The sequence below is a fragment of the Ambystoma mexicanum genome, chromosome 2q (assembly GCF_040938575.1).
Source record: "Ambystoma mexicanum isolate Mex_15411 chromosome 2q, UKY_AmexF1_1, whole genome shotgun sequence".
In the NCBI taxonomy this organism is placed as follows: Eukaryota; Metazoa; Chordata; class Amphibia; order Caudata; family Ambystomatidae; genus Ambystoma; species Ambystoma mexicanum.
In genome coordinates, this window is record NC_090924.1 from 228,840,328 (window position 1) to 228,855,807 (window position 15,480).

The window sequence follows — 15,480 nt, forward strand, 5'->3', positions numbered from 1 at the left end:
ATAGCACATAGTGACCCTTGATTTCATTGTGCCACAATTAATGCTTTATTGTAATGTCTCTATCTTTCCTATCTCCCTGGCATGCTGTTCAGGATGTTTGTTTGCATGTATGATGTAATGTCTGCCCAGAGTACGGGATGCAGTGTGAGTGTGCTGCTTTCCCTGAGCTACTTTAAATTCTTTAATACACAGTTTTGAACCCTCCAATTGTTATGTATTTTGCCAACCTCTTAAACCTGAAAAGTAGATCCACGCAAGCTTGACATGTGGCCAAATTTGCACCAGACATGCAGATGAACTGGCATGCTGTTCACAGCTACCAGTTTAATTGTATCCACTGCAGAGTGTAATTTGCTTTCTGACTTTGAGAACATTCAGGCATGTAATTTCTAATTTTACTATAGCTGGTAAGATAGCTCAGTGGGTTGAGCGCCCCTGCGTTGATGTGTGTGTGTTCTGCAGGTTTCAGGTTCGAATCCCAGCAAGGCCAACTCAGCCTTTCATCCTTCGAAGGTCGATTCATGAGTACCAATACAGGTTGGGTGATATTGTATGTACATTGGTTCTAAATAAAGCGCTTAAGCGTAGTGCTATATAATAACACATTATCATTTGGACTTGGATGTCTGCTTGCAGTCACACTAATTTGGCAATATGGGTCCATAACACACTGATGTTAACAATACATATGGTGATCCATTCTTGTATGAAATGTATATCACATTACAGTGATATCGTAAACATATTTTTGTAGTGTACTCAGGAACAATACTATGTGATGCCAGTTCCTGTTTTGTCAAGGGGTGAAAAGTTGTGTGCCATCGCTTCCTGTGATGTAACTTCGGGGTGGGAGATCATCAGAGTGATCTCACTTCTGCTACCCCTGGCATTTTGGTGAAATGACGTCCCTGGCAATTATATTGGCTACATTTAAATAATGGAAAGCACAACCATTGCTCATTTACGCTACTTGATGAATAATGTATTCTCTCTGATGTGTTTGTCTGCAGATGCACGGTATTCAACCCGTTTTGCGAATACGAAGTAACCCCAAAGTGACAACATGCTCTCATCGGGCTTGAGTATTTTGCGTACCCTCAATGGGCGGAGGACCCTATGGCTGCCTGTAACAACTTTGAGGCAATTCGGCAAATATTACAAAGCATGTGCCCCTCAGAATTTTTCTGATTACGAACATATTAAGGAACTTTACAGGCCGGAAGTACCCGAGTACTTTAATTTCGCTGCAGATGTCTTGGACAAGTGGGCACAAAAAGAGAAGGTAAGAAGTAGTGGTCGAGGAAATGGTGTTCTGAAGAACCCGATAACGGTGGTTTTATGCACATGTACATTATATATTTAATTGGACTTCCTTCCTTTTGCTATTTCTTTTTCTTTTTGTCTCGTTCCATCCTTCATTCCTTATTCTCTTTTGCTATTTCTTCTCTCTTTGTCTCGTTCTATCCTTCCTTCATTCCTTTTTCTCTTTTGCTATTTCTTTTTCTTTGTCTCGTTCCATCCTTCATTCCCTTCTCTTTTGCTATTTCTTTTTCTTTGTCTCGTTCCATCCTTCATTCCTTTTTCTCTTTTGCTATTTCTTTTTCTTTGTCTCGTTTCATCCTTCATTCCCTTTTCTCTTTTGCTATTTCTTTTTACTTTGTCTCGTTCCATCCTTCCTTCTTTTCTTCCTTCCTCCTCTCGCCTTGCTTTCTATTTTCCATCCCATCTTGTTTCTCTTTTGTTTGCCTCCTTCCTTACATGCCATGTTTCATTTCCATTCTCCTTTCTTTCCATCACCCAATCTTATTATTTTCTTTTTACCTATTACCTCTTTCTCCCCTTCCAGCCACCTTTCTAATCTCACTTCCATCATTTTTTTCCATCCATCCCTCTCATCTCCCTTTTTCTTTTCAGCAAACACCCCTTTATCACTCCTCCTTCTCACACATCACCTCGTCCCGATCCTTCGTTACAGACTGCCTTTTCCTGGGCGTGCACACCATTTTTCAGTCATCCCCTTCCCACTCTTTCTGCCGCCCTTCACTTCTTCTCTTTCCTTATTTCTTTTTCAATCGTGTTCCTGTGTTCCTTTTCCTTTATCGCTTCCTTTTCACCTCTTTTTAGGTTTGGCAGAAAGTTGGCAAAGCCACCGTAGCCAAAATATGAGTACTATGTAGAGTGGGTTTTGGGATTCTTGTAAAGGATACACAGTACTTCGGTCTGCTGGTTCGTTCCTATGCAGCATTCACCCAATCACGTTTTTATCTGAACTTAACATGACAGGGTCAGGCAGACCCTGACTGGAAGAATACCCCTGTCACTCTATGTATAACATTGCCTTTGGTTCCTCCTTCCCTTCCAAGCCTCATGTTTGGAAAAAGTGCACATTTACACTATGTAATTAGAGATGCCAGATTGGGCTTTTCTCGCCGCCCTCGCACATGTCTGCCAGAGAAAACCCCTGTTGTGCGGGGTTCACCAGGGTTTGGGTTACTTTTCACTTTATTTGTAGATCAAATATACTTAATTACTCCTGCTGGGGATGCAGGGGAAGGGTAAAGTTATGCAGTGGATTTGTGTGGCATTGGGAGGTTGCGTGGAAAATGGTGGAGTAGGCAGATTAACCATTAAACAGTGCAGGCCGCCCTCCAGCATCAAATCTTCCAGATCTGGTCTCCAGCTGGTTTAGTGCTGACTCACTTCATGGGATCATTACCTCGAGACGGAGCATTTTATCAACGGCTGTGGACATTATTGTCTTTATCTAAGGGCAGGCCTTCTGAGCGGAGGGGTGGTTGTGTATAGAGGGGAATTTATTTGTCAATAAATATACTGATGGTTCTGGAATGTGTTCTTTTTCACCAGGTGGGAATAAGGTGTTGTAATCATATAAACAAGTTATTACCCTAAATGCTTACCTTCAGAGTTCTGTGCATGTGCAGAGTTCTCACATTGTTCCAGGTCAGATGAATTGGCCCATTCGTGCCTGCGTTTTGCTGTGCATTCTGGGAATTGTAGTTCTTTATTTATAACTGTCCCAAGATGCATATAAAGAAACTGGAATGGATGGTCTACGCACACCTGATGTAAGGTGCCAGGAGAGCTGATCAGATGTCGTTCCCATGTGATTTATTTAGGAATAAAACAGCTACCTTTTTTCTAAAATAAAATGCTGCATAATTACTTTCGCTTATACCTGCGAGTTTCATCAGGGGTTCATTACAGTCTGGATGGATGGTTTTGGATTAAATACTGCCAGAAGCACTGCCAGCGGTACTTCAAGGACTCTTCCCATTGATAGGCCACCATCCAATTGTCAGAGATGGTGGTATGTTTTTTTTTTTTAAATATATTTTTATTGTTATTATTAAACGATTGGAGCATACAATACAACATCTTGACACGAGAGGGCAATCATTACATATGAGTCAATTGCCATAGCCAACAAGACTCACTTAGCTCATTCTTAGTAAAGAAACTCCCCCCCCCCCCCCCCCAGAGAACGCTGTTTCCCCCCACTTAACCCCACCCAGTTCACCAGGTTTCTTTCTCCCAATAATTTCGCTGTTATCCGTTCTTTCCCAGGCATAAATACAGACGTGCCAACAGAGGCTTTGCTGAGGGGGGGGGGGCTAAGTGGGCTATAGCCCCTGGTCTTTTGGTTGTAGCCCCGGATAGAATCTCGGAGCCTACAACCAAAAGGCTAGCTAGCCCGAGTCCTGACAGTTCAACATTAGCGTAGCCCCGGGTCTTTTCCAGACCTATCAACAGCTCTGCGTGCCAGGCAGGGTTTGTAGGTCAAAGCTGGATATTTAAGATCATACTCCAGTAGTGGCGTCCAGATCAATTGAAATTGGTGGAGCTTTCCATCCCTCGCCGCAGTCACCTTCTTTGCCGCCAGCACGTCCCAGACCTTGATCCACCATAGAACCAGGTGACGGGTCTTCAATTGGCTTCCAGCGCGGGGGCGATGGTAATGCGTGCCGCCAGTAGCAAGTGTGTCAGCAGCTTCGTGCATGCCCTAAACCTCGGGTATAGTTCCTTCAGTGGGGCCCCCAGAAGCAAGTTTTTAGGCCAGAGCGGGAGTTTGCTACCCGTGATAGCTTCCATGGTTTCCACAATAACTTCCCAGAAGGATCGACTCCGGGGACAGTCCCACCACACGTGGAAATAGGAGCCATTGGCCCCACAGTTTCTCCAATAGGCAGGGGCTATTGAGGCCTGGAAGTGGTGTATCTGTGCCAGGGGATAGTACCATCGGAACAGCAGTTTTAAGGCGCACGCATTGTTCGTCACACACCTGGACGAGGTATGATCCCTGGCCAAAATGTCTAGCCATTCTGCATCGTCCAGTTGGTGGCCCAGGTCTGCCTCCCATCGTGACATATAGTCCAGGCGGCGGGAGGTCAGAGGATCATCCCTCAAAATTTTATACAGTTTCGAGATCCTGCCCTTGCCTAAGCCCTCCTTGGTCGTCAGTTCGAGCGGGCTCAGAGTTAGAGTGGCCTTTTGTCTTATTTCTGGGTGTATAATCTAGTAGCGTAATTGAGTGTATGGGAACCTTTGATTCTGAAAGGTGGAATTCCCTTTAGCAATCCTCGTATGTCAAGGCCGATCCTCATCGGATAGTTGTGCTAGTGTGAGTAAGCCCCCCTTTTTCCAGTTCCCAAAAGCCCACGGGAGCATGCCTGGTGTAAAGACGGGATTGCCGAAGACTGGGGAAAGTGGGCCCATGCCCCTAGTAATCCTTTTCCCCTTTAGCACCTCGACCCAAGACTTTAGGGTGGCCTTTGTTTATGAGAGCAGGGGCCATTGTTTTTGTATCGTGTGGGGGACGAAGGGCAAAAAGCAGAGGTGGAGAGCGCTTCGGGATTGCTCGATCTCCATCCATTTTGGTGCTGGATCCTCGGCTGTCCATGTAAGCTAGTGCATAAACTGGGCTGCCTTCGCATACCTCTGTAGATTGGTGACCCCTAGACCCCCCCAGCCGTGATCCACACATCATCACTTTTTTGGGGATTCTAGATTTTTTATCCTGCCATGTGAATCCTAGGACTTTACGTTGGAGCTGGTCCAATGCTATTTTTGGAATTACCATTAGGAGGGATGAACAGAAGTAAAGTAGGCGAGGGAGCAGGTTCATTTTCACTGCAGTGATTCGGGTCATCAAAGAGATCTCCTGGCCGGCCCATCTATCTAGGTCCTTTCCTAACGATTTAATGAGAGGGGGGAAATTGGCTGTGTAGAGGTCCATCGGGGAAATTGTAAGCCGACCCCCAGGTATTCAACCGATTTGGTATCCCAGTGAATCGTGCATAGTGTTTGACGAGCACTGATCTTGAGGTGACAGCCCCACCCCTAGGGCCACTAACTTCCCAAAGTTTATTTCAAATCCAGCTACTCTACCAAAGTCCTGAAGTTCTTGTAAAGCCGCTTGGAGAGAGGGTCGAATGTTAGTGATGGAGAGAAGTATGTTGTCGGCATACAGCGATACCTTGTGGGAGGAGTCATGGACCCCGCCCCCGGGATTGTACTATTCCTACGGATGTGTTGTACCATTGGTTCCATGATGAGGGCAAACAGAAGGGGGGAAAGAGGGCATCCCTGTCGTGTGCCACATGTTAGGGGAATCTGGGAAGAGCGCTCCTGATTAACCTGAAGTAAAGTATCCAGGGAGAAATAGTTGGAGGTTATCATCTTCCTAAATTGGGGTCCGAACTCGAAAGCCTCCAAGGTTAAGTGCATAAAGGACCAATCTACTTTGTCAAACGCCTTGGTTGCATCTAGGGCTAGGAGGGCCATCTTCCCTTTACTCAAGGCAGTAGACTCAATTAGGTTCAAAGCCCGCCTGATGTTATCTCCCGTCTTTCTCTCCTGGATAAAGCCTGTCTGATCTGCGTTAATTAGTGTGGGAAGGAAAGGGGCTAAGTGATTTGCTAGTACCTTCCAGTAAATATTTGCGTCAATATTCAGGAGAAAGATCGGCCTATACGAAGCACACTCTCTGTGATCCTTAGCAGGTTTCAAAAACAAAATTGTGATAGAGGATTGCATGGAGGAGGGCACACTACACACTTCACCAAAAGAATTGAAATGGGCCGCTGGGGGGAGAGCAGCTGGCTACTAAAGAGTTAATCAAATTTGGGTGAAAACCCATCAGGGCCGGTGGCCCTGGGTTTTAGAGATTTTATTACTGCCTCCACTTCCTCCTATCGGATAGGAGCTTCTAGTGCCTCCATCTCTCCCGGGGTAAACGAGGTAGGTCCGCTTCCACAATGTACTTTCTCTGGGCCGAGACCGATCTCCCTGAGTTAGACATGGTCTCTAGTAAGTGAGCCTGAGCTAGAAGGAGTTTATCCAGATCCCCATATTGGGTTACCCCGTGTTGGTCTTTGAGGCCTATGATAAAGTTACATTCTCATTGGCCTGTGTCAATTTTCTTGCTAGGAGGTGGTTGGGCTTGTTGCTCTTTGCATAGTAACCCTGTTTAACAGACATCAGAGTTTGTGCTGTTTCCTCAGCATATAGGGCCTCTAGTTTGTTTCGAGCTATAAAGAGGGTGGAGTGGGATTTGGGGGACCACCCCTGCTTATATTTGCCTTTGATCTCCGAGATTTCCTGTTCCAAATGGGCCCTAGTTTGTTTTTTCCATTTTTATAATATGCCACCGTGTGAGCAATGAAAATACCCCCGATGACTGCCTTCATGGCATCCCATGTAATAGCTGGGGAGGTCAGTCCATGGGGTTCTCCCGGAAATAGTCCCTGATTGCTTTTGCTACCCCATCCCTTAGGGCCATATCATTCAGGATTGGGTCATATAAACGCCATTGTGGTCTGGTCAATGCAACTGGATTCCAGGCCCTAATTTGTAGCAGTACTGGAGCATGGTCCGAGAGAACCTTTGGGGCAATGTCCACTTTGCTTGTGAATGACATAAACTGGGACGAGGCCAGGATTAAGTCAATACGAGATGAGGAGCGGTGAACCTGGGAAAAAAAGGTGAAGTCCTTTTCCTCTGGATGCAGGACTCTCCAGGCATCCACCACTCCCAGCGATCTGAACAAATGAAGAATTATCAGGGCTATCCTGAAATCCTTGGGGGACGGGGAATTCGTTCTGTCCTCCTATGGATCAGGGACGCCATTGAAGTCCCCTCCCCCCCATAATGATTTGGCCCTCCAAGAAGGGAAGGACAGCAGCTTCCAGACCCCCAAAGAAGAATTCTTGACCCTCATTCGGGGCATATATTGAGACCAATGAGTATAGCTAATCCAAGAGCATACCTTTTACTCCAATGAACCGGCCTCCCGGATCTCTAATAGTGTCCAACTCCTCAAACTGGACGCCTCTTGCCATTAGAATCGCTGTCCCCCCTTTTTTAGTTCCTCCCGAGGCCAAAAATTGTTTGAGAAAGTCTCTAGTTCAGAGGCGGGTGAAATCCTCTGGGAGAATGTGGGTTTTCTGAAGGAAAGTCACTGTGCCCTCTAGATCCTTCATGCGCTTCAGAATAGATTTCTGTTTGACGGGAGAGTTCAGCCCTTTGACGATCAGTGAGATGAAATTCAGAGTCTGATGAGGTATCTCTAAGTTTTCCACTTTCACTGAAGAAGGGAGGGGAGGGGGGAGTCAGGAGGGTGGTACCTGGAATCCCAAGCATAAGGACTCCTGCATTCGTGCTCCAACCGAAATTTCAAACAAGTAACCCAAAAGCAATATCAAACGGAGTCCAAATCATCGACTCCAAACTTTCCAAATGCCAAGAACTGTCCGCAAAACACCTCAAGGGTTCTTAGGTGTCATCCTCCTTGAGGTTAAGCTTGGGTCATGTGAAGTCCGTCTTACTGGCTATAGTATTTGATGTTTCATTGATGCCAGCAGATCCGGTGTTTAAGTGTCGGGATCGGGTTTGTGGGACTTTACAGCTGCTGGTTCCCTGTGTGTCAGGTGTGTGAAGGCAGTTTATTCGGGTTGCAAGACCTTTGTACTTTCGACCATGCCGAGCGCACCTCTTTTGGAGGAAGGTCTTCCGCTCCTGTGAGGGTGTTCAGAAGGGAGCTGCCTCCCTTGTCAGGATTCCCTCTGCATCTTCCAGGCATGAGATCAACCGGGAAACCCCTTTATAGGAGAACTGTACGGTGGTAGGAAACAGCCAAACGTATCTGATCTTCTGGTCCCTTAAGAAAAGAGTCAGGGGCCGGAGAGTCCTTTGTTTCTGCATCGTTGCAGTCATCAGGTCCTGAAAGATCTGTAGGGGCGAGCCCTGGAAAGACAGTTAATCTCAGGTGGGGGCCACCACCAGGATCTCCTGCTTTGTTGTGTAGAAGTAGACTTCAGTGATAACATCCAGTGAATATTCTGATTCCAGTCCCCTGCGGGTGCCCAGTCTGTGGGTGTGATCTAGTAGCAGCTGAGACTACTCTAGGTGTGGCAGGAGGGAGTGGAATCCCTTATGTATTCTGACAGATCTTGGTCTTGAGCTGATAAGGGCTCTTCTCTAATCCGGAGATTATTTCTTCGGGACCTGTTCGCCAAGTCCTCCTGCTCATATTCCAAGATCTCATTTCTGTCCGCCAGGGTCCATGATCCGCTGGTCTTAGATCTTGGGGAGGCAAGCTGTGAAGGTTCGAGCTCAGCTTCCAGGCTATGGGAGCATTCATTGCCTCCCATGTGTTTTTCTCCTGCTGGGGAGCGTGAGTTCGCTCCCTGGGGGGGGGAATGTCTGCGCTTCCTACCTCAGGGTACGGGTCTGTTGTCCGCTTTTCAGCGTTCCGTGGCTGTGGGCTCCTAGGGGTGTTTCCGTCCCTACTGTGGTGTCGTGCGTCCCTCTGAAGAAGAGCCGCGGGCCTTGGGAGCAAGTGGAAGGTGTTGACCTAGGGCGGGGACGGCTGGGTCACGTTGCGGCCATTACATCGGGCCGAGGATCCATGGAGCGTGTTGTGGGAGCCGGGTGCCCATTGAGAGAGGCGCAGTGAGGGAGGCGCAGCCGACTTACTGCTTCAGAGGTTCTCTGATGCACCCGTAGTCTCCGCACCGCCTGTCACTCAAAGTATCATATGCTGGCTCCAGGGGAGTGAGTGGGGACAATTCCCCCATCGGTCCTTCGCCTGGTGGGTCTGCGTGGCGGGCACCGAGAGGATTAGCTCCTGTTCGCTTAACCCCAGGTGCAATTCTCTCAGCTTTTCCACATGGTTAACTGCACCTCAGCGCCATCTTGGAGGGACGCCGTGGGTGATACGCTGTTTCGGGGCTTCGCCTTTCCTATAAGCTCCGGGCTGCTCCACACATTTGTTTGCCGGAAAAGCCTTCCCAACACATTCAGACAGCTATTGCTTGCATTCCGATCTCTGGCATCAGCTGGGAAACGCAATTTTTTACCGATCCGACAGGCTTTCACAGAGGCCTTCAACAGAGCTGCCACATCAGTGGCGCTGCTGGCCATGCCCCAATGGTGGTATGTTTTTAATACTGCTGGCGGCATTTCAGAAATAAAACTTGCTGTAATTTTTCTTTATTTTTATGTTTTTTTTTCTCCATTTCCACACATGTGTTCTACTGCCAGAGTACACAGGGCAATCCTTCATTCTCCTATGCCTTTCAGGTATTGCTCTGTCATTAATCATGAAAAGACAATGGGGGTCATTATGAGGTTGGAGGTAGCCATGGTGCTATAACCATGCTATTAGCACCATGGCTACCCTCTTAATGCATTCCGGGTCCGGGTTCCCGAAATAGGGATTTACCGGGTCATTCCAACCTTGGAGGACCCGGTAAGTCCCCATTCCGGGAGCCATTCCCCATTCCCGTTCGAGCCCCCATAGGGCTCAATGGCAATGGGGATGGAGCTAATAACGGTACCGCAATTTGCGGTACCGTTATTAGCTCTGAAGTCCCTTAACTGGTCCCTTCCATAACGCCTGGTAAAACCAGACGTTAAGGAAGGGACCCGCTAAGGGACCTAGGAATAGGGTGGTAAGGGATTACCGACACCGGTGTCCTTACCGGTGCCGGTAATCCCTTACCACCTACCTCGTAATGACCCCCAATATGTTGACAATTATTGATTATATCATTATTATGACTTTCAAGTGAAAATATTCAAACCATCTTGGTCCAAGGCCCTCAAGCCAACCTTCTCCTCTTTGATAGACGCTTCCTGCGCCTCATCAATTTCCTCTTTTCTCCTCCTTTCCCTTCTCTTCCCGATATGGCTTCCTTGCTGTCTCCTCCTTGGCTACCTTTCCCTATCCTCCTTCCTCTTCTGCCCCCCCTCGGGCTTCTTCTACACCTCCACGGGGCATACCTCTTATTTGTACCCCTTCCCGGAAGTCTTTCAAGGATGGCAACCTTCTCCATCTTGCCAATCTAAACTCTTGCTCAGCTGTCAAACACTCCTCTGATATCTGCGCCTCCTGGAGGAACTTAACCTCAATGTTCTCGGGTCTCACCGAGACATGGTTCACGGCCAGCTCTGTCACAAGCTTTGACACTCTCCTCCCTGACGGCTACAAGATCCTCTCCACACCTAGACCCAACTGTTCCGGTGGGGGTGTAGTCCTGATCTTCCCGGAGTGGATTCCTGCCTCTGTCATTCCTACGCAGGCCTACTCGTCTTTCAAATGCCTCCTCTGCAGGCTCTTTCTCTCTCCTGGTTTTTCCCTTACTGTGGCTATAATGTATCTGCCACCTGGTCAGATCTCCTCCTTCCTCTCTGAGTGGGTGGACATCTCCTCTTCCCTCCTAGTCTCGACCACTCAACTCCTCCTTCTTGGAGACTTCATCATCCACCTGGATGCTTCCTTTCCATCCTCTGGACTCTTTCACGACCTCTGCGACTCTCTCACTCTATAGTCTCCCCTCTGGCCCGACTCACTCTGCAGCGCAAACTTTGGATGTTCTGATCTCTTCAGACCTTCCCCTTTCTATCCCTCTCACCACTCTCCTCTCCTGGAGTGATCCCTTTCTCCTCTCCTCCCAGCTCGCCATCTCCACCCCTCAGGCCAAGCCAACTCCAGCACTGCCACCTACCTTCTCGGTTATCCGACCCATGAAGCATGTGTCAGTTTAGGCTTTCGCTGCCACATTCTCACCCTCTCCTCCTCCCTTGGCTGACGCACTCCCTGACACAACCCTTTCCATGCTTCCCCCCTCTGCTATATCTGATACTCTCGATGTTCTTGCCCCTGTCATGAGGATCCGCCTGAAGCACAAAGCCAAGTGCAACTCTTGGTACGACTCAGACCTCGTCACCCTTAAATGCAAGTGCAGGGTGGCTGAGAGGAAATGGCGTGCTTCAGGTACATTCTCTGACAAACTGGCCTGCCGCCTGCTCCAAAGGCAATACCGGCGCTATGTCCGCACCAAGAAGAGTGCCCACATCAAAGCCCGCGTCTCATGCGGCATCTAACAACGTGGCTGAAGTCTTTAAAATCTGCAAGGAGCTGGCTAATCCTGCTGCAGTCTCTACCTCTCCTGTCCCCTCCCAGGCCCTCTGCACGGCCCTGGCTTCTCATTTCATCTCTAAAACCCAGGACATCCTGTCCTCTCTCTCTTCCTCTCCTCCTCCTCCCTCTACTCCCTGCTCTTCCCTTGGCCCTTCTTCAGCCACCTCTCCTCCCTCCTTCTCTGCCTTTCCCCTGTTCTCCCCAGACAAGGTTTCTAGACAAGTCTGATCTATGAAAGTCTCGTCAAAACAGGTTCACCCCTGTTCCTCCAAAACCATCAAGGACCACATTGATACTCTAGCTCCTGCTCTGGTGGACTTATGCAACCACTCCTTCACCACTGGAGTCTTCCTATCCCCCCTGAAGCACTCACCTGTGCACCCTCTTCTTAAGAGAGCCTCTGCCGACCCCTCTTGCCCGGCTAACTATCACCCAATCTCCTTCACCCCTTTCCTGTGCAAACTCCTGGAAAAGGTGGCCATATCCCAGCTTAATCTCCACACTGAATCTGTTGGTTTTCTCCATGACTATCAATCTTGCTTCAGAGCTGCCAGAAGCACAGAACTGCTCTACTGAACATCCGTGAAGGCCTGGTCTCCAACCTTGATTCCAACACCCACTGAGTCCTCATCTTACTTGATCTCTCTTCTGCCTTTGATACAGTCAACCATGCCATCCTGCTCAACCGTCTCCGTGATAACCTGGGTATCACCGATCAAGCCCTAGCTTGGCTGAATTCTTTCCTCTCTGATTGACCCTCGCAGGTACAACTTGGGTCCTTCCTCTCCTCTATCTCCATCTCTTCCTGTGGTGTTCACCAGGGTTCCGACCTCTCTCCCTGGCTGTTCAACAAATACCTGCACTTCTTTCCCACCGCATTGCCGCTCTCTGCCGTAACTTTCAGTGCTATGTGGATGACACTGAACTCATTTTAAAGCTCCCATCCACCACCTCTTCTCCTTCTTTCATCTCTGTCTGTCTGATATGCAGGAGTGGTGTGTCGCAAATGATCTTTGCCTTAATGCCAGTAAGACTGAAATTCTCCTCATCTGCACACCTACTCCCTCCTTTCCTGTCACTCTCTGACTGGCCTCTCTTGGCCCTCTTCCTAATCCCACCTATGAGGCTAAAAACCTCGGGTCATCTTTGACTCTACACTTTCCTTCTCTCCTCACATCTTTGACGTCTCTAAGAAGTCGCACTACCGGCTGCACCTCCTCAGAGGTATTCTTCCTTTCCTATCCTTCCCCCAGAAGCTCACTGTCTCCAGAGCTCTGGTACTCTCTAGGCTGGACTACTACAACAGCCTCTTTCTAAATCTGCCTGCCTCTGCTCTACGCCCTCTGCAACTCATCAAAAACAGGACTGCGAGACTTGTCCTTGGCCTCAAGCCCAGGGATCGTATCTCTCCAGGACTGAAATCTCTACACTGGCTCCCAGTGGCGGTAAGGATTAAGTTCAAAACCCTCTGCATTGTCAACAAGGCCTTCTGTGGCCTGGTGCCTCAATACCTTCAACTCTCTCTTCCTAAATATCTTCCTTCTCAAGCTCTTCTCTCATCTGCCTCCAACTCCCTCAGGGTCAATCGCTTCTCCAAGCAAGAAGTTGCTGGTAGATCTTTCTTCTGCTGGGGCCTCCCTCTGGAACAACCTCCCTGCCTCCCTGAAACTTGAGGAGAGCCATCTCCGGTTCCGGAAGGACCTCATACTTTCCTCTTTGCTTCTGCTTTCTCTCCTCCTCTCCCCAGCTGATCTCCTGGCTGAAACTGTACTGGTTACCTGGCTACTCTCTGACCTCGGGCCCAGGGACCCTTCCCGCCAGTTGCAACCCGCACTGCCCCCCTTGCAACCCATGCATTCGGGGTCTGTTTCTGTATCCCTACAGCCCCTCACCAGCACTTGACACCTGATATCTGCACTTAACCTTGCACTTGCCTTGCCACCAGCTGTTCGCACTTTTATTTATTGTCTTATTTATTTTTACGGTTATCCTATGTATTGCACTTGCCGCTCCCCCCTGCAATTTTCCCTTCCACCCTCCCCTGCACTTGCCTGATCTCAATGTCACCAGGCCTATTAAGATCGTTGTCTCTGTCCTCCCTCTGTTCCCCCTCCCTTGCCTCGAAACACTTGTGTACAGGCGTGTTATAAATGACATATATCATATCATAAGGAAAATCAGGTAAAGAGAGGTTAGCGTTGTGGCGGTTTGTTTAGTGCTAATTTGTCGTCAGTAGAAGGCACATGCATTAAGAGGTGAATGAAAGCGGATGAACGAGCTGTTGTATTGTGCCTTTTGATGGCGCTGGGTCCGTGGTAACACTCCCCCCACGCCTCCTGTGAGAGAGGACACACACGCATTGTTAGGCTTATGGGCTCCGGGCGCGCACTACCAAAGGCGGGTGCAGGAACACCACTTTGTTTAGTTATGCGGCAGAGTTGCATTACTCTGTACGTGGATAACACGTGACCCATTACACGCTTCCTTTTTCATTAGGTAAAATATAACCCAACTTTATCAACCATACAAAATGAACGAACATAACAGATTGTTCAATACAGTAAAGATTACAAAACAGACATTGTGTCCTGGATGGGTCGGCCAGTCATGACATAGTTATCAAAGTGGGAGGGTCTCCTTATTCCTTCACTCTGAGGACGCCTCTGCATTCCTCCCTCACCTGGGGACCCGTCACTTACCAGGCCGGGACCTGCTGTGGGTTTGCGGACAGCTGATGCCTCCTCCACCATCCTTGTGCCAGCTGCCACTTTCCTCTCTTACCTCCTCCGGTAGTGGAGTCTCCCCACTCTCCTAAAGAAACTTACATTTCTCATCACTGTCCCTCGCTTGTCTGCTGCGGTCACCATCCACCCCTTCACCTGGATCATGTCCATGGAATGCGGCTCATCGGTGAGGGACAACCTGCCCTCAGGATTCTATTCTTCACCAGCACTTCATCCCCTACGATGAGGTCATGTTGTTTCCTCATGTTCCTGTGCAGTCTTTCTTCGAAGATTCGGGCGTTGTCGATTTCCCATGGCTCTCTGTCTCCACTTTCTGGGATGAGTCCTCCAGGGCACCTGTTGTGCGAGGCTATGTGTGGTTTGTTTTGTTGTTACAGCGCTTTAGAGCTATGGTTGTGTTTGGTTAGAGTTTGAGAGGTGTATACATATGGGTGAGTTTCTTTTAGTAAGGTTGGTTAGTAGCATCACTGTCTAGATGTGACGCATGATTATCTTCACAATTCTATCTAAATGTGACACAGGCTAGTCTCCACAATTCTATCTAAATGTGACGCAGGCTAATCTCCACAATTCTATGTGTATGAGACACATGATTTTCTTCACACTTCTATCTAGATGTGATGAATGATTAGGTTCACAATTCTGTCTTGATGTGACGCATGATTATCTTCAAAATTCTGTCTGGACAAGACCAAGACGCAGGCTAAACTCCACAATTCCATGTATATGAGGCACATGATTATCTCCACAATTCTATCTAGATGTGACATATGATTATCTTCACAATTCCGTCTGGATGTGACGCATGATTATCTTTAAACTTCTGTCTGGATGTGATGCATGCTAGTTTTTAACAGTTCTATTTAAATGTGACGTATGTTGATCCTTCACTCTAGATGAAGACCAGTTCAGAATACAGGGTGGGAGTCCACATAAAACACTAGATAAAGCAAAGCACCTGAAACAGGCGAAAAACTAGTTGAAATCAATGTAAAACTACTCACTGAGCATCAGCCAGCCCCTAAGATTTCTCTTCAAGTGGTTTCCTTGCAGGATGCTTCTAGATTACAGTCAGGAAGGCAAGTGGAAATGGCTTCCAGGAGCAGAGGCAGAAAGACACCCGACTGTTCCAGCCAATTGCAAGGGGGAGGGGAGGGACAGTGAAAAAGTCAGAAACAAACTAAGGACCACACCACAGAGACTGCACACTCTAGATGCAGACCAGCTAAGAAAATGGGATGGGAGTCCACAAACAACACAAGATAAACCCCACAAAATACAACTATCTAGGCA

At 48.2% G+C, this 15,480-nt stretch overlaps 1 protein-coding gene across 5 annotated transcripts in view; it reads left to right on the plus strand.

Annotated features, from left to right (window-relative positions):
- Positions 1-15,480, plus strand: part of LOC138569309 (acyl-coenzyme A synthetase ACSM3, mitochondrial-like) — a 770,966-nt gene that overhangs the window by 140,302 nt on the left and 615,184 nt on the right. For all 5 annotated transcript variants that reach the window (XM_069647172.1, XM_069647174.1, XM_069647173.1 and 2 more), the window contains one exon: positions 1,011-1,282. In XM_069647172.1, the coding sequence (XP_069503273.1) occupies positions 1,064-1,282 (219 nt within the window). In that variant the 5' untranslated portion in view covers positions 1,011-1,063. The remainder of the gene's footprint in view (positions 1-1,010; positions 1,283-15,480) is intronic.